The 27,289-nt window shown below is 34.7% G+C and overlaps 1 protein-coding gene across 3 annotated transcripts in view; it reads right to left on the reverse strand.

The window, feature by feature from the left end:
* Positions 1 to 1,371: 1,371 nt before the first annotated feature.
* Positions 1,372 to 27,289, reverse strand: part of LOC149411525 (ubiquitin thioesterase trabid-like) — a 45,700-nt gene continuing 19,782 nt past the window's right edge. For 2 of the 3 annotated variants that reach the window (XM_089646639.1, XM_089646640.1), the window contains exons 4-15: positions 26,607 to 26,781; positions 24,808 to 24,941; positions 23,660 to 23,840; positions 22,090 to 22,203; positions 20,836 to 20,983; positions 18,552 to 18,748; positions 16,575 to 16,703; positions 14,582 to 14,723; positions 13,206 to 13,450; positions 11,091 to 11,235; positions 10,258 to 10,515; positions 1,372 to 8,496 (exon numbers count right to left, since the gene is read on the reverse strand). In XM_089646639.1, the coding sequence (XP_089502765.1) occupies positions 8,412 to 8,496; positions 10,258 to 10,515; positions 11,091 to 11,235; positions 13,206 to 13,450; positions 14,582 to 14,723; positions 16,575 to 16,703; positions 18,552 to 18,748; positions 20,836 to 20,983; positions 22,090 to 22,203; positions 23,660 to 23,840; positions 24,808 to 24,941; positions 26,607 to 26,781 (1,953 nt within the window). In that variant the 3' untranslated portion in view covers positions 1,372 to 8,411. Of the gene's footprint in view, positions 8,497 to 10,253; positions 10,516 to 11,090; positions 11,236 to 13,205; positions 13,451 to 14,581; positions 14,724 to 16,574; positions 16,704 to 18,551; positions 18,749 to 20,835; positions 20,984 to 22,089; positions 22,204 to 23,659; positions 23,841 to 24,807; positions 24,942 to 26,606; positions 26,782 to 27,289 lie in introns of those variants that run through there. The other variant, XM_089646641.1, reaches the window with a different exon arrangement.

Consider the following 27,289-nt stretch of genomic DNA (forward strand, 5'->3'; position numbering starts at 1 on the left):
GTAAAGTACGTTAATTCTACATGATAGTACAAGTAAAAAAAATTCAACGATGTAAAGTAGTTTTTAGGTAAAAACTTAATTTTTTTTGTGTGGGAAAATAAATATTTTTCCAAGGAAAAATAATAGACAATAATCATCGGAATTTCGAAAAATTTTCTCTGGTAGGATATTTTCAAATATTGTAAAGGTTATTTGTAACCCAGGAATGTTTAATCTTTCTAAAAATTAAAATATGCAGTTATTTATTCTCTTTTCTGGTGCCCTCTCTTGTCTAATGTTAGCTATCATCAGTGCAAGCCAACAGACCGCATCCCGGAACTGCACTTGTACCAATCAAGTGAATTTTTAAGCCACGAGGTGAAGCGTCTTACTCTACTACATTTTTCGCTGGATTAAATGACCATATTGGACAAATCTCCATTTTGTACCTTTTTTTTTTGCTCTTTGGCCTTTCAATGAAGAACCTATAGAAGCTGCCATGTGTGAAAAATATTAAATTATAATAGAGAATTAGCAGATAACTTTTGATATTGGAGCTGCTTTTTCCTAGGCCATTACATATATTGTTTCTTTACATCGTATTATTTATTACATTTAAATTAATAACCTCACTAGGACAAGCCTGTGTTGAGGTATTGATGGACACTTGTAAGAAAACATAGGTTCGTAATACGACACATGCTGTCACATGACACGTGGAGGTTACCATGTGACGCTCTAGGCCGCCCGCAATAAAGTCTCACAATGGACTGCGCTGTAAAGGAACTTTAGTTTTTTTGCACTACGGCTTGGAGTAGTGTATGTTGAGAGAGCTCAATGTGTTTTGTGAATTCAATGAAAATCAGTAATAAAGAATGTAACCCTCGGGTGTGACACTACTAAGTATAGAAGTGTTCGCATTGCGATATAGACAGGCTTCAGTACAAAACATGACTTCCCTGTCCATTGTGTTGTATTGTGAGTTGTGTCATATCAAATATTCTTCAACCACTCGAGCGACAGCGTATTTACAAAAAAAATGTCTACGTATGTCTAAAAAATCATACCTATGAATATTAATATGGAACCATATATTCTGCTTACTATGGTTTAAAGCCAATTAATTCACCTATATTTCAATGTATATCCCAAAGTTGTAGGTTTTAAATTTTTTTTTATAAAATCATAAAGAATAAATAGGCAAAAATGGTCATCCTAAATTTAGGCAGCCATGACTCAAGGCCTAGAGCAATGAGACCTAAATATGGGCAGCTATCGTTCGACTGGTTAGAACTATGTCAATAGACACATCCGTGAATATGTTAAACCAAAACAAATCTAAATAAAATGGTAGGGATATAAATACCAAAACACACAATTATATAACATTGTTTTATTAATTAGTTCAAATTCAAGTGGCACGAAATGACATTTCGATACTTGCCTCTATGATAAAGCAGCCAAGTGTTCCAGAGTACGGTAAGGAACAATGAGAAAAACATACCACAACTTGTGAAACATTACAAAAATATTTGGGAAATTTTCTACATAATTATTATAACATAACTGCTTCCGGGGCAAATTATTCAGCAACAACCTTAAAACAAAATAATTTTAATTTAAAGCATAAAAAATAATAAAAAGATAAATAAAAATAAAAACTTTCTTTTCAGGGGATGTCATCCATTGGCGTGATTTCTTTTAAATGTGTGATTGCCCGGGAAGCAGTTAATTATTCATTTAGGTACCTACTTAATAGAAACAAGCTATGTAAATCACCAAACTTCTCAAAATGGACTTTTAAAGAGTTTTCAAAATATTATATTTTTAACTTTTGAAGCGTGAGCAAATATGTATTATTTTCTAATAAGCATTTTAAATAATAGAAAGCAAGAGATGTAATGTGGTTGTGTTAAATTGCACCAAGCAGATGCTAAAGGCTATTGTAATACATCATAATATTATCTTCTTGATAAGTTATCTAGATATTATGATGATTTCAAAAGTTAGCGATGCAAATAATTCGAAAAATACCCCACGTATATAAAATTTTAGAGAATATCATCGGCAATACAATTATATATTAGGTAGATATAAATTTTTATTTGTGTATTTTCGATAACTAGTTCCTACCCTTTGAAATAATTTCTTTTATGTGCTATAAATAAATGAATCGGCAAAGAACAAGAGTGATCCAAGTGACTTGTGCAAACATTTCGAGTTAATGCTATTTCTGCATTTGTGAATGACGTCTATTACATGCCATACAGATCCACAGTCCTAGAACTATGTCTTTATCAAGTGCCATAGAGATTCAGTCCGAGAACTATGTATTTATAATGTGCCATAGAGATCCAAAAGTCCTAGAACTATGTCATTATCATGTACCATAAAGATCCACAGTCCTAGAACTATGCTTATCACCATGCCGGACAGATCCTCAGTCCCAGAACTATGTTTATCACGTGCTATAGAGATTCACAGTCCCAGAAATATGCCTTTATCATGTACCGGAGAAATCCAGTCCTAGAACTTTTGTCCTTATCATGTGCCATAGAGATTCACAGTCCTAGAACTGTGTCTTTACCATTGGGCTTTCTATGCCTGCCAAATATTGATTTTAACAATAATTCTCCCAATGCTCCTGATAAACATAACAAAAACAGCTTCAATAGAGAAATAACAGAGGGTAAAGAACCTTAGAATGGGATATTGAGTGACTAGCCAAACACCTACTCCACACGCTTATTTCAAATCTAACAATGGTCATACAACAGTGCAAATATTTCATTATTTGCACGCATAACATTTAATCACATACACATATAAATATTTTATTAAATAAATCCAAGCAGCCCTAATTTAAGAGGTGATCCCTTGCGTTTCATATCTAGTCACTGAGTAAAGGTTCGATATTAAAGAGTGGTTATTACCGCTACTTTTAGTGATAGTAGGGTATTTATTTTTATTTATTGTGGACTTAAAATTTAAGTTCTACAAAAGTATTTTAATAATATGAGATTTGTGGCGAGTTAGTGTCAGTAGAATGCCAAATATAACAGCTCTTTGCGAGATCATAGAAGATGGTTTATGCACTCATTAGCGGAACGACATGATTTTTCAGGGCGATTACACAATTATTGATATGATTTGCATGAAATTTAATAGATGGGTGGGTATTGCAGCTCAGCGATTTTTTCAAACTGTTTTAGCTTCTACTGAGGTTGTCATAGGATACAAAAAGAAGCCATGAGCTTATTTACTCCCAATGTGAACAAGGCACCACTCTTTTGGTGAGACAAACAAATCACCAGTAAAATTGTTGTCAAAATTCAGTTAATTGCAATCAAGCAAAAGCACCAAACAATTACAAATACAATGAATGCCTTTGATGATTGATACTCAATAATTGTTTATTTATGAAAAGAGGAGATAAAAACAATTTAGAAAATATTTTCAAAACATTAATTTCTCTAAAATAATTTTTTTTATTTTATTTATCACTATTTAATAATTTAGAAAGTTGATATTTGGCATTCTAAGGCCTTTCTTTCACAAGAATAAGCAAGTATCTGATACACACGTTGTATATTCATGTCGCAAACAACTTGTTGCGCACAGTTTGTACACATAGCTACTGAAATCACGAGACCCACGTCACTGCCAATTGTAGTTGAATTCTCGAAACGTCAAACCCGCTTTTATAACCTCACTCACAACCAAACAGTTGCAGTAGCTGTCATTTTTATATCTAGTCATTCTATGTCGACTGTTTTGTTCCTAGTATTGATCTAAAGCACATGCATTGTTACAAAATGTCTGACGCAAGTGACGCCATGAAAGTCACGACAACGTGAATGGCAACACCATCGCCCGGCTGGTCACAATTATTGATATGATTTACAGGAGACTGGCGCCGCCGACGAGTTTACAAAATGTCGGCAACTTTTACCTGTGAACGAACCTCGCTCCAGATATATGGCGGTAGTTACCAAGATACTTGAATCGTTGAGTATCGGATACTTCAGTAGCGGATACTTGAGTATCGCATACTTGCGTATCCCTGTAGAAGTAGGGCCTAAATTAAATTTTAACCAACACACACTGAAAGAACACTAGAGTGTTAGGGTAATATTTAGATATACATATTTAGCATGCCCAACGTTTAACAAGGTTTGCCAGATATACAGACGGGGTATATTATTCTTTCTATGAAACTAATAAATAATAATAATAATAATAATATTTTATGTACATAACATTATGTTAACAACGGTGAAATAAAATAATCATATTTATATTGCAGTGCATAGTAATTGTACCCGTACCCACGGTGAGATAGACAAGCCAAAACTAAAAATATTATATTATTTACTATGTCACAAATAAAAATATACTTTATAAAGAGAATGATTAGCCTAGGCAAAAAAATAAATTAGATTCTCAGAGAAATTAAAATGAATTAATTATTTACAAAGTTACAATTGAAATAAACAAGTCAAATGAAAATGCATGATAGAACCAATGTACCAAATAATAAGCAACAAATTACATATTATAATTAAAAAATAAATTTATTTTACATTTTAATACAATCTAAGTAACTCTCTTTTATCTTCAATCATTGTAAAATTGCGTCCCCACTAAATATCCTGTATCATAAGTTTTGGGTCAATTTAATAATATGTAGTCTGTAACAATAATCCATTTGTTGCAACATTCCAACTATGAATAAAGTTTGCATATGACATGAATTTGTAACTAAAATATCATTTGTTGCCAGATTTCACACATAAGATTTGCACACAACATGAATTTGTAACTACAATTTCCTTGTTGCCACATTAAATTTGCATACGCCATAAATTACATGTAACTTCAAATTCCTTGGTTGTCACAGTACATTTGCATTCAACATATATTTGTAACTATGATTTCCACATAACACACATAAAATTTGCATATTACATGAATTTGTAACTACAAATTCCATACAGTATGACATGAATTTATAACTACAAATTCCACACAGCATGACATGAATGTGTAACTACAAATTCCACACAGTATGACATGAATGTGTAACTACATATTCTACACTGTATGACATGAATTTGTAACTACATACAATTTCATTTGTTGCTACATTATCCGCACTTAAATTTTGTGAACAACGTGAATTTGTAACTATGATCTCACTTGTTATTTGTGACCCATAAAATTAGCATGACATGAATTTATAACTACAATTTAATTAACTTGTTGCCACATTATACACTTAACATTTGCATATGACATGAATTTGTAACTACGATTTCAAAGTTTTAGTTAAGCTTTCCACCATACGCATCTATCACATTTAAATAAATTAATAAATCTATGTAACACATTCAATACTACAAACTATATCAGAAATAATAAAACTTGTATTCTGGCAAGATTCCATTAACTGGTTTATAGATTAGGTAGACATACAAAACTGGATGCAGAACTTTTGCGTGCTACAAGAGACCCAACTGCCCTGAGCCAATGGAACTATGACATTCACATTTGGCCAATTGTAACAGAAGACTTCCTCCTGAAGGTTGGAAAGTACCAGGTTATTTAGATCTGAAAGGCGATACTGAGAGTATCTTCCACTCTGGAATGAGATGCAAATACAAAATATAACCGGGTTAGATTTTTGGAAGACTTAAATTTATACAGCAAAACAAAATTGAAAAAAAAAAAATCACTGGTATATAAAAAGCCAATTATTTTAGCCATATATAAAGAAGAAACCTGGTATATTTTATATACGTAATATTTAAAACAGTATTGAATGTGTTGTCACCATACATCGACCCTAATATTTTAAAACTAATATTTGTATCATGGTAAGCATAAAGAGTATAAGTTAAAAACGACAACTTTTAAGAAGAGCGATTTCAAATTTATAAACTGTGATTACTTGTATTGGGTGATCAAGTAACAAATGTTTATTTTTAATTGAAATTTTTTATTTGATACCACGTGAAGATTTGAAAAAATGAAATAATTAAAATTTTTGACTTAACTTTTATGTACCCAGCATGATAGATTTAGTCTCACTACATTACAAGATTAAACAAACCAATCCTAAATCAAAAATATGTATTAAATTAAAGAAGAAAACACAAAAAATACTATACTTTTTGCAATGAAAATTCATTGGTTAATAAACCCTTTTATATCACATAATATTACAAAAATAGCAGCAACTTGTCATTACAAGGTTCCACAGAGATAACGAGTTGAAAGTGGAACGTTGTCATTTCAAGAAACCGAAATAGAAGATTTTATTAAAAAAATCATATTAGAGCTGATATTATTAATTACGTTAAAAACATTTTCAAAATTATAAAACTAAACAATAAATATCAATTTTTATTTGTCTACTCATAATTTTGAGTACATAATAATTATTACTTGTTAGTATTTTTAAAAGATAATATTTGAAAATTTTGGTAACGCCAAACGCCAACGTCCTTGAGGTGATTTTTCACAAAAACGGCGCTATATAAATTATCCAATTATTATTATGTACCTATAGTCAAAAAATGATGAGATGAAAATCATGTATATTGTATTTTATGTACACAATCTAATGAGGAACATTATTCGCTATGTATTATAATGGTATTTAAAACACAAGGCATAAGTTCTCAGAAATGTTAAAATGAATCAATAACAATATACATCTAGATTATAAATATATATTATTAGTTTGGCAGATTTATATATCTTCTTTTAATGCGAATAATATAATATTATCAAAATTATTAGCTGTGTTTAACCTGTTGAAGGCTGGAACATAAAACAGAAAAAATATTAGTGGAACGTTTTATTAGCCCAAGCGATGCTGATTTTGTTTATCATACATTTTTCAAAGCATTAAGGTCAAAATCGCATCGCAAATTATTCTAATAAGCATCATATTTGAATGCTTGCATTTCTCCAGAGACCCATCGGCATTCCACTGGTTAAACCATTGATAACAAAAACAAAGGGTATGACTATTAATGGCAGAGACAATGAAACTTATGCGATTTGCAGTAGTACAGGTGAACATAATTGCGGTGCGCCCGGTTTCACACTAATAATAGTTCATGACTTATCTCCATTGTTTCCATTATCTATTGTTTAAACTAATTCTAAAAATAATCATGAATGTAATATATTATTCAAAGAAGATTTATAAATCAGTAGGTACTAAAAAATATCATTTTTAGATTTATTTCAATTTAAAGTAAATCTTTATTAAGAAACGCAATTTTATACGAACAATGAGAAAAAAAATAATAAAAGTATTACTTTTTTTAATAATATATTTCGGGTAGAAAATATATTACTAATCTTTGTTAATCACATGTGACAAACTTAAATTCAGTGGCACAGCGACTGTACAGCTACCCAGGGGCAAAGGCCCAAGTGGGGCCCAAGTTAGGACATTAAAAAAAAAAAATAAATAAAAAACCGTAAAAGATTTTAAAAATTTTGAGCTCAAATAATTGGAATATACATAACATAATAATGACGCAAGAGCTATAATTTAAATTATGATTAAAAAAAAAAAATTGTTTATTTTTGACTCCCTGGGCTTCCGGAAGTTTGTCGCTATGCCAATGCTTAGATTTAATATAAATTCACCTTAGACTTATAAAATCCTAAATCATTATTATTATTAGTTGGTGTTTTATAATAATAAATTTACTTAGTTAAGATTCATTGATGGAAAATTAACAAATTCATTCTACGGCTCAGGTACACAATATGATAATTGAAAAATAACCAGTAACGAGCTTTGTTGATTTTGCTTGTATACTAAACAAAACCATTCATTTAAAATCCGCTTTCTAGCGCACAACTCTAATCAATCTATATTGATTATTTGAAGAAATAATTTGAAATTTTGATTTACACAAAAAAAGTGCTTGCAAATTGTCTATTATGGAAAGCCATTTTTAACCAACAATCCAATAAATTTATGTTGCGTAAATTGCAAAAGAAAACATTTTAGTTGTGATTTTAAATTAAAAGAAAAATAAATCGTTAAAAATGTTTTGTTTATATTATTAAATGAGATTTCAAACAGCTAATTCAGGGTTCTAAACAAAACTAAAATATAATTGATGAACAAACTATATATGAATGAAATCATTTGATTCGATAGATTCTGCAGCACCATTGAAAAAATGATAAAAAAAAAGAAATAATTTTTTAAACAATAAAAAAATATTATGACGATAGAAAAAAATATTGTAGTATTTCATATATAAACCATTTGGTGGTTTTTAATAATTATTATATTATACTCTCTGTTTATCTTTGTACAACGAACATCACCGTTTTATTTCATTCAGGAAATATTAATTACTCATAGACTATGTATTTGATAGTTAACATTTTTTGTATCATTCTTCATCTGTTTCTCCGTCGCTGGAGAATTCTTGGACTTGGGTGGAGAGTCTGGGGGGAAAGGGACCTGTTGTTTGTTGTCTGCACAGAAAAAGAGAAAAAATAAAATAAATAAATATACAAATACGTATACACAGTGGCGGCTCGTGACTTTTGGGTGTTCTCGAGTGCTAATATTACAAAAATGGCATTATTGATGTTGTTGTAGCTGAAATCGTTTTTTAATTTTTTTCAAAAATTCAATTTTTTGTAAGAAGATTTTCAGGAAATCCGTCCGGCACACGGCCAAACTGAAATTTCCTGAAAATCTAGAACACCCAAAAGGCATGAGCCGCCCATGCGTATACAGTGTATTCTTGATCGTTTATTCCCCGAATAATGGTTTTCCCATATTTGTTGTTTATTTCTTCCAGTTCTGAATTAATTTCATACAAAACTCGCAAAAATAGATTGCATCGATCGTTCCTCTATGTATCATTTTACAGGATTCATCGCAACCAAGTGACACGTCATTTTGTAAAAATGTAGCATTTTTCTATATTTCAAATAATAATATAGAAATATTTAAATATTGAAGACAATATTAGTGATTTCTAAACGAAAATCTGAAACAGAAAAATCAGAAAAGGAAACGGTCACATCTGGGATCCCAGATGTGACCGTTTCCTTTTCTGATTTTTCTGTTTCAGATTTTCGTTTAGAAATCACTAATATTGTCTTCAATATTTAAATATTACAATTTGAGGTTTTACTCCCAGATGTGACCGTTTCCTTTTCTGATTTTTCTGTTTCAGATTTTCGTTTAGAAATCACTAATATTGTCTTCAATATTTAAATATTACAATTTGAGGTTTTACTCAATACAGTTATTCCGAAAAATAAATAATATAGAAGCTTGACAAATTCACAAAACTACTCGGTATATACTTCGATTGCCTCGTTTCTGGCGTTAGCTTCAAGAGCGAAGAAACTACATTTTGGGAGGCGGGTATGGGTATCGCAGACCCGGGAACCATTTAATGGATAACCAACACCTCTGTCATAGGTCACCTCAAGTGGTTGGCTACATTTGGCGACTTAGCAGGGGTGACTGGATAAATAGGACAGATGCGTCTGCCCACCAACTGCGTGCTGGTCGGATCGGTAGAGACTGGTTGAGGGAGACCTTTTGACCACTTCAGCCGGATCTCGTAAGATCGCATTGCGCCGCAGTGGGAGGGATGGATTCATAAGTCCGTCACTCCTGGACACAGTGACCCCCAGATTCCTACCCACCCCTCAAACCCTTTTCCTTAAGCAGAACTTTCTCCCCTTCCCTTGCTAAAAAGACCCTCCACACAATATCTCCAAAGATGACATAGGCTTTGAGGGGAATTGTTTTCCTCAGGGCCTCATGCGTGGAGATAATTAAAAAAAAAAAATTAGGGTTAAATTTGAATCCTAGGACACCATAAAAGGTGTTTGTGTCACGTCATATTAGAGATTAAACAGAAAATGATGGGCAGATTATTTGAAGCAGCAAAAACTATCAAAGGGAGAGTTATGACACCATCAATAACAGCAGATGATCGGAGTGAAATTATGAAGAACTCCCGCTGCATGATTATCCTTTACTGATAACCAGGGGAAGACTACAAGAGGAAGGCAAACGTGTTTGTAGTTCTGCCGAATTATTCAAGGTTACACCCTGCAGGGTGAAGATTGTTCTGATGATATACAATCTCTGATAGAAGAGGACACTTGAAGAATATGGCTCCCTAGTCAATCCATTGTTGTACAATGGCCTCCTGGTGGATGGCTGATAACAGAATATCAGGAAGGAAGGAGATAAAGGGTACTTACGCAATCCTCCTGTAATGGTTGAGCCACTCCTCAAGCATCTGCGCCACCAGCAAGGGCCTTTGCCGCGTCCTCTGACGAGCCACTAGGAGGCCCCCGCCGGTGCTGCACGTCAGCATCCACTGTTGCATGATGGCCTCCTCGTGGCCCAGTTCCTCGCAGTTGAGGAAGTGCACGGGCAGGAGTTTCCCCTCTGAGTCCGTGAGGGGAAGGAAGATCTCATCCTGTCCATCATCGTCTTCATCACGGGTAGTGCCCGATCTAGAAATTACATAATATATAATATAACCATTGTGGTATTACCTTATTCCTTTATAGCCTATTAACTTCTTGATCGCAGACACTAAATTTTCGCCGTGCGCATGCTGATTCTATTTTCTTACACATTTCTGGCGGGTATTTTTTGCACTGGCACTATGCTGTCTCCGGGCGAAAATAAAGTCCAGCGCGAATTTGTTTTAAATCTCTATAACTTGAAATACCAATGTAAACGAAAGGCACGAAGATAAATCTTAAAAGAAGACTTGCATTACGATTCGATCTTTACAAAGAGATTGGTATATAATATTCATATAAAAACATTGAATAATATTGTCTTTTCTGCCATTGAAATGAGGCTGGCACAAAAGATAAAACTACCCATCCTGGCATTAAGCATCAATCGACCGAATAGGTAGAACTACCTTTCAAGGCCGAAGTTTGTTAATACATTCCTTGTTTTTCAAAGAATTTAATTTAATTTGTGGTGTATAAGGTAAACGGGCTGGTACCTTAATGCTCGACAATTTGATACCTCGTATGAGAGTTATAAATACATGTAATGTTACAGTACATACCTGCAAATATATCCCGCTGTATTTCCGGAAGCTTGCGAATAAGGCTCTATGGGCACGAGGGCGGAGAAGTGGCCACGGGTGTAGCCTAGGCAAATGGGTGACTTGGAGCAGAAGGAGGGGTCCCACAACAGCGGCAGATACACCCCTGTTGAGCAAATAAAACTATTTTAATCGTAATAAAAACAAGGTCTTTATTTATTGCCAAACACTCGATTGAAACATCCTCAAGATGTTGTTTTTGTTCCATCGTGAGCAAACGCGGCACCCAACTTGCCCACAGCTTTCTCATGTCCAAATTTTCAGTCAATTTAGGCAAAATATATTGTTCTGCAATAATAACTTCAGTATCAAATACCACATACATGCACCTATTTCTCGCTTTCACACACATATAAGTTTGCCTGTGTTCAAGAGATACCTGAATGACATTTTTATGTAGCATATTTAAAGAGCGATTGCGTATATTTGCCGTTTTTTTGTGGATATGTTGTGAACCTAAAAAAAAATTGTTATTTTTTTGTTGATGTTTTAAAAATAAAAACCTTCTGTTGTCACTGTATTATACAGTAAATTATGTAAAATATGTATCATGTAAAAGCCCATCAGGGCGTTTAAATTAATAAATAAATATGCAATGTACAGCGCTTTTTGAAATGCCTACCATGTATGCTAGCTCACGCACTTTCAGTCGACGGTCATCCAATACCATCTAGAGTAGAATCTAGCCATGTTTTTATATAGTTGTTGGACTGAAACCTTTCAAATTATTAACAGGGTGCGGCAAAGTCGACAGCACAGTTTTGAAGGGCTATTAAAAAAAAACAGGGCAACCCACAGAAATAGGGTTTATTTTATTATATTCGGAAGATCATGCCTTTTTCTGCATCAAGTTTTGAAGATGACATCAGAAAGTTGATGGCCCCCAGCAGCGATACATTGATGAAGGCGATTTCCGAAGTTTTCAACTGTATTTTGGCACATCTCAATGGGTATAGCGGCGATTTCCTCCCGAACTCGATCCATGAGTTCTTGCAATATTTTCCTTCAGGTAGCCCCACAGGAAGTAGTCCCTTTTTCATGAACTTCTCCAGTATTGTCTGGACCAAGCCATGCTAATGACTGAAAACGGTACCCCTCCCAGGTTCCTACCCCCACCACAAAACTGCACCGTCTCTTTTGCTGCACCTGTATCACATAACGATGACCATTTTTTCCATGTTCAAATTCACTGAGAGCATTCACTAGTGATGGCGTCCAACGAAAACAAAGTGGCGTTTTCAAACTTTGCGCATTTTGTGACATTTCACTTCAAGTGCAAGCTATATAAAATTGGTACTTTCTACAATGGAAAATTATGTTAATTCAAAAAAGTAAGCTCGCTCAATAAAAATTTAGGCGTATTAGATCTATCAAAAAATTTATATATAAAAATGCAAAAATCAGTCATTTTAAATACATGTAGGATAACGAAAGATTTTTTAAATATTTATGTTGAGGGATTAGTAGGATTTATATGCCCTGTTAGGAGTTCTACCGAGCCGAACCCTCCGATATGAAAATATCTGGAGTCGGTGAATTATTTTCCCATTTGATCTCTGGTGAGTTGACTGTTGTTCTTGTATTGTTTTGTGTTTATTTTGCTTATATAATGTTGATTGACTAGATGATCATTTGTGGAAAAGTGTGTAGAAGGGTTTAGTTTTTCCTATGGGGAAGATTTAACTCGGACATAAAATAGGAAATAATGTTAGGTAGAGTGTTATTATATTATCGTTCTTTGTTTTTGTGAAGAGTATTCAGTTTTCATTTTCAGTGTGTTTCTTAAGGTGAAATTAAAAATCTTCGAAATTGTTATTTAAATTTCTGAATCTTTCTGGTAAATGAATTAGAAAAATTTACCCAAAGATATTTATAATTGAATTCCTCCAATTTTTTTTTAGAATTGATGTTTGTCTATGATTTCTATTATTTATAAATGGTGCAGTTTTATTTAGAATATTATCTTTGTAATTTTGCATATTAAAAGTAAAATGCCTTTAGTTGTCTGAATTCTGAACCCTATCCTATAACGCCATATTGTATTTACTCTAGTTACTAATAAAAATCACCACCAACCTTGAAAGCATGCATAACCCAGCGCCTCCCCTCTGAACGAGTTGACCACGTCCACCGCGTACACAAGTATGGGCCGGCGTACCACGTGTGCCAGCGCCCAGACATGAACGTGCGCGAGGGAGCGGCCGGGCTGGGCCGCCGCGTGCAGAGCACGCGCCCAGTCCGCCTCCAGCTGACGCTCGTCGGGGGCATAACCTGCACGTGCGGCTTCAAGACTCTCTTGGGCGTGCCAGCGGGAGTAAAAACTGGAAGGTTAAAGATGAAATTCAATGCATGTAAATTGTTCAGAATAGCAGATAAGCTCAAAATAAAGGCAGTTTCCTCTTTGAAATCAGGTAAATATAATAATACAGAGGATTGGAGCAGTACTGTAGGCGAATAGCGAGGGACCGCAGTCAGTGGAGAACATTTGTGGGGGAGGCCAAATCCAACCCACACAAGTAGCGCCATGATGAAAATGTAAATGTTCGTTTGTTAAAAATCTTAAACCCTAGAAAGTTCTTCACCGATAGCTTTGAGATTTTGACACAACGTTGCATTCGAATATGTGTGTGTTTATATATACCTATATTACATAGATATACAGTAGAACCTCGTTAATTTGAAATCCACGGGACATCAAATTTCGAATTAACGTATTCCCAAGTGATCAAAATTTTATGACAAAAAAAAAATAAACGGCGAAAATCAAGTTCCTCGGCCGCCCCTTCAAATTCGGGTGGTATCTTTGGAGTAAACTCGTATTAATACCAATTATTCCCGTTTAAATCGAATTTTTTCCGTCGCGATCGGCCCTTCAAGTTCAGTTATTCTAAGCAAATTCATAAAAATACCACACATTCCCGTAAATTCGAACAAGGATAATTCGAAAAAATGCGTAATTCCAAATTTATGTCAAAAAAATAACCACAGATTTTTTTTTTCATACAAAATGGTTTTTTAATTCGAAAATTGCTAATTCGTAATTCGAAAAAATCGATTTTTACGAAAATAAACCATAAAATTTCGTAAATCAGAATCTGAAAGACAGCCGTGGCGGTAAAACGCCGAAAAATGTATTTTTATGTGGTTATACATTGTCCTAATTAGTATTATTATTTTGTAAATCTGGATCAATTTACACTGGAATTTCATATTTTTTCAAATTTATTTAATAGAATATCCGTTTGAAGGGCCGAGAAAATACGTTTTACGTGGAAATATGTTGTAGTTTTACGAATTTACACCAAATATCTGAATTTAAAGGGCCGTCCGAGAAACTAAAGTTTTCGGCGTCTTTTTTATTTTTTTTTATTCCTAAAATTTCGAATTACGTGGGAATTCGTTAATTCGATTTTTGATGTCCCGTGGATTCACTAATAGGGTGGTTAACTTACGCTCTTCCCGCATGATGTAAGGTATCAGCCAGAGCTCTCCTCAAGGTGTTGTCTCGGTCAAACACGCCCCATGTGGCCTGCAACACCGCATCCAGTAAACAGTCGCCAGCTGATCTGTTCCACAGGGCGTACAGACGGGAACCTACAAATATTAGTTAACCTTATTCATTACTGTAAAAGGTAGATATTATTTATTTACTGTACTTCCTCACAGGGTTCCGCTTTATCTTTTGTCCAGTTCCTTATAAAAATGTATAAGATAGTTTTACTGTAATTAAAAAACACATTAGAAGAAGGCATCCCAATGATCAATAGCCCTGAAAATCGCTAATATTTTTTCTAAAATAAACATATAAATTTGGTTTCGTCAATCTATATATAAAGAAGAATGTGCGATAATCGCGGAGACTATCAACACACGGGTAAGATTATAATTGTAATAATCTAGGCAGGTATGTGCCTATGTAAATTAACGCTAAGTTCGCTGAACCAAAAGGATAGGTATTCGCATATGTGACTTACGGAAGAGTTAGTGGTGATGAGATGGTAGCGCTCGTCTGGTGGAGGAATTCACAGGCACACAGATAAGGTTGAACTAATTATAACTCCTAGCATAAAGTAACATTGAACTAATTATAAGTCCGGCTAAAATTCGAATTAACACATCGGTTTTGTTCACGGTGTGGAGTTCTTGTCAACTGTCATTAAAAGACGTTTTCGTTACGGCGCAGGCGCAGGCGCGGGCAGCTCGATTCAACTCAAAGCCACACTGCGCAGATTCAAGCCAGTAAAATTTGAATCCTAGCCTCCTTATTGGTTGGAGCGGAAAAAAGCATTAAAACAATTCAGCGTCACGAAACAAAGAGTGTCTGTGGATGGCGGGCAGCATTTGTTTGTTTTCGATGATAAGATGAAATTTTGCACACTTGACCATAAAAACGAGAGCAGGGTCAATGTCTACATGAGATTGCGCAAAGCCCGGGTAACGCCGGGGACTTCAGCTAGTATTAAATATTCCCACCTTTCAATACAAAGCTTCAGACTTATTTTTATCAAAGCCATCTAATAACCAAGAGCATAAATGGGTCCCTTGTGAAACACCGAAATATGTTACCTTAATACAAATGTTAACTCTCTAAACTCGGGTATTATCCTATAGAGCCAGATTATCCACACAACTTGTGAAATGCTTAGAATATTTCAAATTAGAAATATTAAGGACGGGTTGTTTCGGAGAATTTGAACAATTCATCAAATTTCAACGTTCGTTTTCTGTAATTTTATGTGGTAACAGTCTGTCTGTTAAATAAATAAAATAAGTTGAACATTTAGCCCCTTTTTAACCGGACTGTCGGATATGTGGTCCATGAAAAATATACATTAAAAAAATATACAGTGTTAAAACGTGCCATGATAGATTGCAGTAAAAAGATTAGAATTGCATAGGTTAAGATTTTATTTTATTTTGTTTTACGCCAGCCGGGCTTTTACCTACATTTTAAAACAGAATATATCTAGTAAACTACCGATATTATATCTATCGAAGATTGATTCTCAATAGCCTGGAGTAGCTGTAATGCCAGGTAAGCAAGGTAAAAAGGTCAGCATTGCATAGGTTAAGATTGGTTCTCGGCAGCCTGGAGTAGTTGTATCGCCAGGTAAGCAAGGTAAAAAGGTCAGCATTGCATAGGTTAAGATTGGTTCTCGGCAGCCTGGAGTAGTTGTATCGCCAGGTAAGCAAGGTAAAAAGGTCAGCATTGCATAGGTTAAGATTGGTTTTCGGCAGCCTGGAGTAGTTGTATCGCCAGGTAAGCAAGGTAAAAAGGTCAGCATTGCATAGGTTAAGATTGGTTCTCGGCAGCCTGGAGTAGTTGTATCGCCAGGTAAGCAAGGTAAAAAGGTCAGCATTGCATAGGTTAAGATTGGTTCTCGGCAGCCTGGAGTAGTTGTATCGCCAGGTAAGCAAGGTAAGAAAGGGTGTTTGTTTGTTTACCCAATCGCACGGTGAGTTCCAGACTCCAGTTGATGACTCCGGCTTCCCCTTCCAACTGTTGCTGAGCATCGCGATCCAGCAGCTCTTCAAATAGCTGATCCTGTATTGCCTGAGGTAGTTCTTCTACATCTGAAATATAATTAATTAAATATTGAGAGGTGAGAAAATGTATTAGAAAAGAAACAATAATAATAAATGTTCTTCTCTTTTTTGCAACAAATAGAGAAAATAATACCCTCACTGGGATCTCCCGTGCTGAGGATTTAATTTATTAAAATATTTAAATTTAAATGGTTAAATGCACTAATAGTAGTTGGAAGGCATAATATAAATTTTTTCGAAGAAAGGTTCTTCTAACCGGTTATCACGTATATTTGTGATATATTTATTATTGTTAAATATGGGGTTAAAAACACTTTAAAAAGATTGTAAGGTATCGCAGATTAATAATTTTGAAATAAAAAATTTGGAAGGACGGGTTGTTTTGGAGAACAATTCATCAAATTTCAAAGATGATTTTCAAGTTCTGTGAAAGATTTTTTTAAGTTCTGTTATTATTTCAGTTCTGTCAAGCAAATAGCCTATAATTTATAATAACATAACTTGAATAGGACTTTCACAGAACCCGAAAAAGAACGTTGAAATTTGATGAAATGTTCAAATTCTCCAAAACAACCGGTCCTTAGAGTTTTATCTGAAATAATTATAAATATATTACATGGTGTTTTTAGTGCAACTGGGTGGTTTCGTTTTCAGTATATCTTCAATTTCCGATTTCCCTAAGTTTTGAATTTTGTATATTTTATGTATAGTTCAGTCCATAAATGCTGTAAAGCTGTGCCTGCTCCAATAAAAGAAGAAGAAAAATAAATACTAACAATTCATGAAAACACATTTTTTTGTTTCGATCTGAAGAAAATAATATTATGAAATATGTCAAAAGAATTAAAAACAAACAAAAATCAACGAACATCAGTCACTTGGATTTCATCCAAAGAAAATTTAAAACTCAAACGGCTTTTTCACAATACAATACTGCAAAATAAATAATGTATTGGAAAATCTCCAAGTCTTATTATGAAAGTTTTTGCCAGTAGTACTACGATACTTAAATTACTGCCAAATTATTTAGCTATAGAGAAAAATAAATGTGTAACTTCTGAAATACGATATTTCATGTGACCAATAAGAACTATTGTTCATTATCAAGTTGGAGGAGTTAACGACTCATTCTGACATGCTTATGGAATGCCTTGCTGGCTTTTGTGTTTCCTCCTTCCTACATCACGGAGTTTTCAACACAAAGAACAATCAGACAAAGATACAGTCACATCTAGGACATAAGCCCAGGACCCTCGTCTTGCCGGGACACGGCTCTAACAACTGAGCTAATGGGACCCTATCTCCTTCGGTCATATTATATAATGACAATATGACCGAGTACAGATACAGGTTTACTCCTTCCTTTCCCTATAAAGATCCTCCACACAGCATCTTCAAAGACGTAAAATTTCAAGGCCTTCTGTATGGATATGAAATTTTTTTAAAGTTACACATGGAGATCTGGAAAGAATGCAAGGCTGATGTAAGCGCAATGGATAAGATTAAGAAAGGAACACTTATGATGGTTTGGGCACGTTGGACAGATGCACAGAGAACTGAGTGTAAGGAGAACATGTGACGCGGAAGTGAATGGTAGAAGAAATCGGGTAAGTCCGAGGAAAACATGGCACGAGAGTCAGAATAACAGAAGAGTATGAGTGTATGAAGCAAGGAGTGTGTTCCAGTGTTCCAAGACAAAGTCGTGTGGCAGGCTATCTTCTCTGCCTACCCTTGCGGAGAAATGGCGTGATTGTTAGTTAGTTAGTTACAATGTCAGTAGAAGCCAACCCCATAGTTTGAATCTTTGAGAGTTTGCAATGTCACAAAAATTTGATGGCGATAATATCGACGGTCAGAGAGTGAGCAAAATCTTACCAGCTGGAAGGCAGAAGGTTGTGATGTCGTGCATGTACTTGCAGGGGAAGCCTTTCTTCTGGCGTATGATGGAGGCCACATGTCTCCGGATGGAGCTGGCGAGGTCGGGGGCCACGAAGGAGGGGGCCCGCTTAATACCCGGGCCTCCGCCTGAAATGCGGGACAGCAGGGAGGAGAGGATGTCTTCTTGTTGGAATCTGGAAAATGAAAACATGGAGTGACAATATTAATCAACCATCATCTTCTTTAGTCATTGCTCCATTGATGAGAATTGTGACCCCCCCACTCGAATTTCCCTAGCAAACAAGGCTTCTAAACTCTTCGCGTTCTCGAGTCATGGACGTCTGTGGTATTTTGATCACTCCAACACATCAGTGATTTTCCTGCCTTCCACTTTGCCAGTAACACGAGTTTCTACAGGTTCAGGTTCACAGTTTGGCAAGCAATGGGTCCAAAATATCTTAAGATCATAGAGATCCAATGAATCAAATTGTTACTCTTTTTTACAACGGCGCGCAAATTGCTGGCCGCGTAAAAAACTTAACTATAAACCCCAAATCAGGAAACAAAAGTTTGGGCTTGTTTCCAAAATTGAATGTTTTATTACACTATTTAGGTACTTTTACAAATATGTTATAATTTACCCACCTCACTCATTTTTAGCGCCTCTACGCTAGGCGGTTTTATTAAAAACGAACATTCCTATGGATTGAATTATTCGAATGGATTGCGCTGCAAACCGTTGCCCTACTTTAGCCAACTTTACTTTGAGCAGGGTCTGGTAATTCCAATGTAAACTCTTCGGCAGTCAACACATGTCGTAGTTTATTCAAAGCATTCTCGAACTCTCCTGGTGCCAAAAATATGGTCACATGGTTTGCCACCCAGCTTTTATGTCTGCGCAAGTCTATTAATTTGGATGTCTATGCTTAGGATACACTGTAGGCGAACAGTTTATAAATGGATGATAAACTATATTCATTAACCAATTCTGAATCCCATTACGGTTCTTCACCTTCAATCAAATGCTTGAATCATGTCATGTTAAGAGTTGAGAGAGCAGATGAGTTATGTTTGACATGACACAAATGTGAATAAAGCAAGGAGTGTGTGGTGATCCATCCTCTCTGCATATCCCTTGTGAACAATGGCTTGATGGTTATTTAGAATACATGGGCTAACTCAGTGGACTCCACATGTTTTTAAATTTAAACATTTCGAGAGGAACATCCTAAGAATAATAATTTGCGCAGCCACAAAATAAAATATACCTAAATAGGAGCCAAATAATAGGTTGTTCCGTATTGACAATGACTACTAACTTCATAACCCTCTACATCCTCTTACGCTGGAACTCAAAGGAGCCAAATTTCTTGCAACTCATATAAGTTTAATATAGATAGTAGATATTTAAAGTTTAATACAGTATTATACAGCCCTGACCAAACTATGGTTGTAGCGAAACCCGGTTGGCATTAACACATTTCTGGCGGGTGTTTTTTGCTACTCCAGGTATTTGCCCATACCTGGTTTCTTTAAATACGCCCGACATCTCTCGCTCGCTTACACATAGGAGTTGAGTGGGGCGGAAGAGAGATAGAGATTTGAATCGAGTTTCGCTGTCATAAAAACCCTCATTCCAGGAATTGAATTATTACAATAACAAATAACTATCCTTTTGCTGAAATACCGATGTAAACAAAAGGCACGAAGAAAAATATAAGAAGACTTGTATTATATTCAATAATGATGTGCATCTAGTTGAGACCTTAACAAAGAGATTGGTATATAATATTCATATAAAAACATTGAATAATTCAGCCTTTTCTGCCATTGAAATGAGGCCGGCGCAAAAGGTAGAACTACCCTTCCCACCGTTAAGCTTTAAACGACAGAACAAGTAGAACTACCTTTCCCGGCCGAAGTGCGTTGTATAAAAAATAAAAGTGGTGTTTACTAAGTTATTGTTTTATTTTAAAGTATCTGCTTCATATTGTAGTTATTGGTTCGGGTACTAAATATTAAATAATAACTACTGAGATTGGTTGCAGCAGTTTATTATATTACACATCCACAAAAAAATAAACTTAGAAAACAAAAGGCAGAACGTTTTTAAGAAGGAAATTTCGAGAGAATATTTCACGCGCGAAACGTAGATTAATTTGGTAACGGTTGCTGGTACTAGACAATATTATTGTGCGTTGGGCACTACATAAATGCATCTATAGATATTGGAATTAGCGGTCGCTACAATATGAACAAAAAATTATGGTCAAGATATTACCTGATGGCAAGATGTATGAGTGTGTACCCTGCATCAAAGGCAGAAGCCCTGTTGAGGAGACTGACCTCAGAGGCGGTCAGTTGCCTGGTGGCATCACCGCCATTGGACAGGTACTGCTCCACTGGGACCATGTCTCCGTCTACAACACCTGAAATCAATGTTGAATAGCTGTTCACCTGCTGCCACATATTATCATCTTCTTTTCCTTCTGTAAAGTCGAGCTAATGTCAAAAAAAAAAACAGTTTAAAAAAAAGTTTAATTTTTTTTTTAAAACTACATATTATACACCACTATTTAATCAAAATAATCAACATATTTCGAAACCATGAATGTAAAAATAAATAAAGAAAGAAAGTTTTTTTGACCTTTTTTTATTGCAAATTTGATAAGTTAAATAAGATGACTTTAGCCCCTTCAGCAATTTTGGGAGTTATTTCTCCCAGCCTGACACGGAATCATAAAGGTCATGCTATCTCATTTTGTATCATGGTGAGGTACATGTATGATTAAAACAGTGTTATAAAGAGAACACCAAGCTTTGTTTTTTAATTTAAAAGTTTGCCAAAGACGCTGTCGAAAAATTTGAAATAATTCTATGACATCCTGAACATCCTGAACACACCTCACCCGATGAACCCGGGCACCCCTGCTAAATCACCAAACGTATCGAACCATTTGGGGTGACCTATGGCAGAGGTGTTGGTTATCCAATAAATAATTCCCAGGGCGGCGGTATTAATCTATGTTTATGTTAAAAAAAATTATATTTATAATTGCATATGTCGATTTGTAATCCTAAAATCTGAAAGAGTCTTTTATATGCTTTCAAAAACAGTATTTTGTTTTGAAATACATTAAAAAATAGCAAATTTATCTTGAATCGAATGTAATGAGAAAATATTTCACTCATAATTTGCATTTTGACAGTTCGCTTAAGAAAAAAACCATGGCAAAATATAGAGGCTTCTGGAGTTAACTATAAAAAAAAAACTATGTGTCAGTCACTTTGACAGTCAAAACGTAGCAGATATTGAGTGTACATGGACGAGTAATATTGCGTTCGTAATTCTGAATGGGAATGTGCATTAATGCATATTATTTAGTGTAGCAGTTTGCTTGATGAAATAACCTGTGGGGGACTTTTGACGATCTAGAAACTTTGAACACAATAATCATTCATTGTATGTTCTTAGAAAATGTTTAAGAGATAGTTGGCCGCCAAGTTAGTAGTCAAATCAAGAAAATTTTTATACCTAAACAAGCTTGTAACCATGCCCAATCCGTTTGTCGATGTCTTTTGGGCCGTCTGTTATTTGTGGCCTCCAGATCATGGACTGGACTCTTCTGGCCGCATATATCATTTAGACCTATAAAGAAAAACAAGTCCATCAATTATGATAGGCACATTCAAAATATACTTTCTTTTCATGGGATTTTGCACGGAAAAAAATGTGTGTAGCTTACTAAAATAAATCTTATTCAATTGGCAACAAAATAAAAAAAATGAGATAAGAGTTCTTGCTTTTCGATTCGTAAAGGGAAGTCATTTGAAAATAATCACAAAGTTACTACTGCAACATTCTTCAACGCACCCGCCTAACGCGCAGTTCGTGTAGTTTTGTGTTTTCTTTATTTTTTTATCATGTAAAACACTTTAAAATGTTTTTTATAATTAAGTAGCTATTCTGGAGAAACTACTTATGGTAGATTATGTACAATTTTATAAATATATAAACACATTAACACTTTCTTCTTCTTCTTTTCAGCACATCAGTTTTATTTTTATACAATACAGCCGACTGTCACAGCCAACTCTCAGATTAAGGGTCTAAGTTCCCTTAATCATTAGTGGTACTACTCTCTACAACTTGTGACAGATTACTGTCTCAGACTATTCTTCGAGATTGCCTCTCGATGACTGACTATACATTACTGACTCACCCTCCATATTCGGGGTATCTACCCTTTAAATAAAAATACAAAAACACTAAAAGTTGACCTTGCTAAGCCCTTTTTCTCCCATGTCTTGGTTGTCATGTGGGGTACATTTTTTCTTAGCCTAAAACAATAATTTCAAAGAGACGTGACATTAACAAAAGGAATGTATTTACATTATCTTAGGATTGCATTTTGCGATTTGCAAGCTCTTATTTTATTATAGGTTAGCGGCATCCTTGCAATTATTACATTCAGAGGGCAATAAAGTCGGTCTTTGAAGCTGGGGGCAGTAAAATATGGGAGATTTTAAAGAAACAAAAAAATATTCAGGGGCTTCAGAAAGGTACTTAAAAGTAAAAATAACCGACACTAAAAACATATTACAGAGAAATAATTTTGAATCCTAGAAGGACATCACCTGTGATTATGAAATACCAGGCTGTTAGATGTTTATTTGGGATTTTACATTTTAGATGTGAGAAACAGATATTCTGTTGGGCTAGTGTTCAAATTAAAAATGGTGGGAAAATTGATCTTAAGTAAGTTATTTAAAATGGGTATTGTCGCATTCATTCTGGAATGAATAAACACCATTTTGCAAAAAACAAGTAAGGTATAGGATGCGGGAGCTTGGCATTCCAAAGGTTAAGCAAATAGGGCAGCAACAGTATCACTATTCTTGCTGAAATAAAGATTACCAAACTCAAAGCTGGCCCTAAATTTCACCTTGCAGTGTGCTAACTCAAACAATACTACAAAAATGCAACATCTATGTACGGGAAAGCCACCGATGGATCATATATGCATCAGCAGCGTATATAATATTAAATGTATCACTTTGAAATGGTTGTTTCCCACTAAAGATGCCAAGCATCAATTTCTTACCAAACTGTGTTCTGGAAGAGTGCTTGTTGTTAGGTTTGACGTCCGAGGAGTCGTAGCCAGAGATGATGTGGTCCTTGTCGTGCGAGGGCGTGTGCAGCGGGCTGGAGAGGGACGAAACATTCCGCGAGCTCCCGCACATGGCACACTTCACGGACCTGGGCCAGTTCTCAAATGTGCACATCTGGAACAATTATAATTGATTGGGAATTGTTTGATTGACAATTTGCTTGAGATTATGACGGGTTTTAACTTTGAAATAAAAAAATGTTTCGTGGTAATGAATCATGGTTATGCATACATTAAAAGTATTATATTGTGCATAAATTTCACCCCTCAGGGCTGTTTGTAGTGATTGATTCAAAGAAATATAAAAAAATGTGACTGCATAAGACTCCCAACTGTCTCTGAAAGACTCTCTCCTTTGGAAGTCCGTCGGGAAAGAAATGACCTCATTTGCTTCTTAAAAATTATAAATGGTATTATTGATTCACCTACTCTACTGCAACTCATTCCCTTCAATATCCCCTCGCACAGACTCAGAAATAATGAACTGCTCTTCCACAACCATCAATCGACAAATTTTGGAAATTATTCACCATTGTCCAGAATGTGTAGACTGGTCAACTCAAGTCAAAACCTTAACTTTTTGGGAAGTCTGAATAATTTTTGCCGGTCGCTAAACAAGTGACGGAATATTATAAGTGTCCCGTGGTCCTGACCCACGGCGGAGTCTTGAGTTGATTCGACTTGTCACTTTATTTTCTTATATTATGTATATCTGCCTTATGTCTTTGCTTTCATGTACCTTTGTCTAATCCTGTATTTTTCATTTTACTGTATTCGTGTTATTATTTTGTAATTTGGACGATGTCCGTTAATAAATAAATAAATAATACAGGGACAGCCCTAGCGTGGCGGGGTGAATAATTTTAAACAAATGTATTTACTGTACTAATTTTTTTTGCATGAAAAAAAAGAGTTATTTGAGTTTAGAATATCATTTTCATCGTGGACTATAGAGCGTTGAAATACCCATTGAATTGGAAAAAAAATAAGACAATAAACTATATTGTTTATCGATGCTTTTCAATTGATCGATAATTAACCAGTTAATTATAAAAATAATGCATAATGTTAAACGTAATTACCTGACAGCACCACTTCTTTGGCCCTTGCGATGGTTGCTGGCTGCTGTCTGCCAGAACGGGAGGCACCTCACTCTCCCCGGAGATGTTGAGCAGGGACATGGGCTCTTGGATGGTTTCTAATGAAGGGATGATTGCTGGAAATTAAATAAATTTAGTCAAGTTTATTAATGTTCTAAGAGCATGGTAAAGGGATTACCATTTATTTTTTATTTTTTTATTGTTGATACATTATTTTACAATATTTCATATTTTAATTCAGTAATATTGGCCTCACTGGGTTGTTTACCCGTGCTGAGGCCCCCATTTTATAATATAAGAATTTATACATTTAAAAAAAAAAGAAAAACAACATTAAAATAAAGATAAATTTAAACTAAAAATAAAGATTAAAAATTAAAATATAATTATCACACTAAAAGAAAAATATTAAAAGAGAATGTAAATCGGCATTTATAATGATTTATGTGTTTGTGCGTGTTGCGTGTTTTATATATTTTTTTGTGTTGTGTGTATATGTTTTATTCTTTTATGTTATAGAATTTTGGTAATATTGTCTTTTTGTTCTTTAATCCATTTTTTATTTTGTGTTTGAATTTATTTTTATTTTCCTCATTTTTGTTTCAAGTGGAAGACTGTTATACATATATATATACTGTTATTAAGACTGTTACCAGGGGCATTGGACTCCCTCCCTAGATATAAATGTGCTTATATACAGAGGTGGCTCTAGGGGTCCAGAAGCGGAAGGTCACTTCAAAAATATATATCTCATCAATTCAACTCAAATTATACTTTGATATTGCTAAACAGCTTTCCCCAAATTCCCCACCTTCCTCTTTCCCTTCCCCACTTACCTTCAGCCTCACAACATCCCCCAATTGGGGATGCCATAGTCTCACTGGCTCCAGACGGGAGCAGTTGGGACTCTTGTGAGGTATTCACTATAAAAAAAAAAAAAAAAAAAACATTATTTAAGATTTTCATTAAAACCTAACTTAGCATTTCGCAACTTCGTATGAGTGGTAATTAATTACCTACAATGAATTAGGAATACAGAGTTACCATGTCATATTTATTTGGAAATCACTACACAATACATTTCACTGCCTAAAGAAAAAATCTGCGATATATTATATTTATTAATATTTGGCTAATTTATATAGCGCCGTTTTCGTGAGAAATCACCTCAAGGGCGCTGTCATTTATTGATCTCCTTTAATTAAAAAATAGTGAAAATAAAGAAAAAAATGTTTTAAATGAAGCTATTTTCTACAGTGGTCAGTTATAACTGACCAAATTATATTTTTCTTTTTATATGAAATCAACTGATTTCGAATTAAATTTGTAAGAAAGGAATATGAATTCAAAAATTTATACAAAACAATAGATTATATAAATTGAAAAATTTACAAAACAATTTGAGTTATGCTCGATATCTCTAATATATATCTAAGCTCGATATATAATATCTCTTTTACCATTATTTTTTATTTTTGTTTAATATTCACTTTGCAATTCTTAATTACTGGGCAAAGATGGGCGACGTCTGGTTAAAACGATAGTTAGTAACTCGGTGTTACTGTAAAGGGCAAAAAGAATTTTAAAAGTCACAATCGCTCTTTAATATATGGGGGACCCCAGTGACCCCCTCTTCGAGTGATAAATGATTTTTTTCCTTCAGGTATGTAAAGGTTAAGTAAAAAAAAAAAAAAAACTTGTTAACTTCTTCTATTTCTTGTAGCTCTGTACATCATCTTAATAATCTCCAGGTTTACCAACATCATAGATTGCATCAATACCTTTATGGTGGCTGCCCTGCTGCCGACAAACGCTGACGCTGGGGGGGTTGTGTGTGTGGCACTCAGGGCACTTCCACGGGGCCTCCGAGGCGGCTCCGGCAGAGCTCTCCTCGGCTTCCCGCAAACGGAAGATGTCCTCGTTCACCAGGGACTTTACCGCTCGACACATTGTGCACTGGACAAAATAAATTACACTTAATAAAGTTCACATAAGAACCTGGCATTCATCAATACGTGTGATAAGGTTTTTAGATTGAATAATTTATAATTGAGATTTTATTTTTTTATTTTTTTTATTTTTTTATTAATATCAATAGCAAAATTTGTACATTATGTAGGTTTAAAGTATAATATAAGTATATTTTTTGTATTTTTTTCACAGTCCTCCTCACTAGGGTTTCCTGTTCTGAGGCGGCCTGTAGTTTTTCGTTTTTAGTTTTTGATTGATAATGGAATTTAACTAGAAATGTTGTGGATGTAAGTACATATTCTGAATTAGAAAAAAACTATCATACCCAAGTCAATAAAGTAATATGTGTACCTTAAGGTGGTTTAACCAGCGGACGAGAATTCAAATTTCGTTAAAAGATGGTCTCGCGATCGGACGTTTTTTTAGACCGAGACAGAAATACCGAATTCATTCCGCTGCGAGCCGTCCACTCGCGCGGCTGTGAAAACTACAG

This window comes from Hesperophylax consimilis, chromosome 25 (assembly GCF_061612785.1).
Source record: "Hesperophylax consimilis isolate HC1 chromosome 25, BYU_Hcon_1.0, whole genome shotgun sequence".
Taxonomy (NCBI): Eukaryota; Metazoa; Arthropoda; class Insecta; order Trichoptera; family Limnephilidae; genus Hesperophylax; species Hesperophylax consimilis.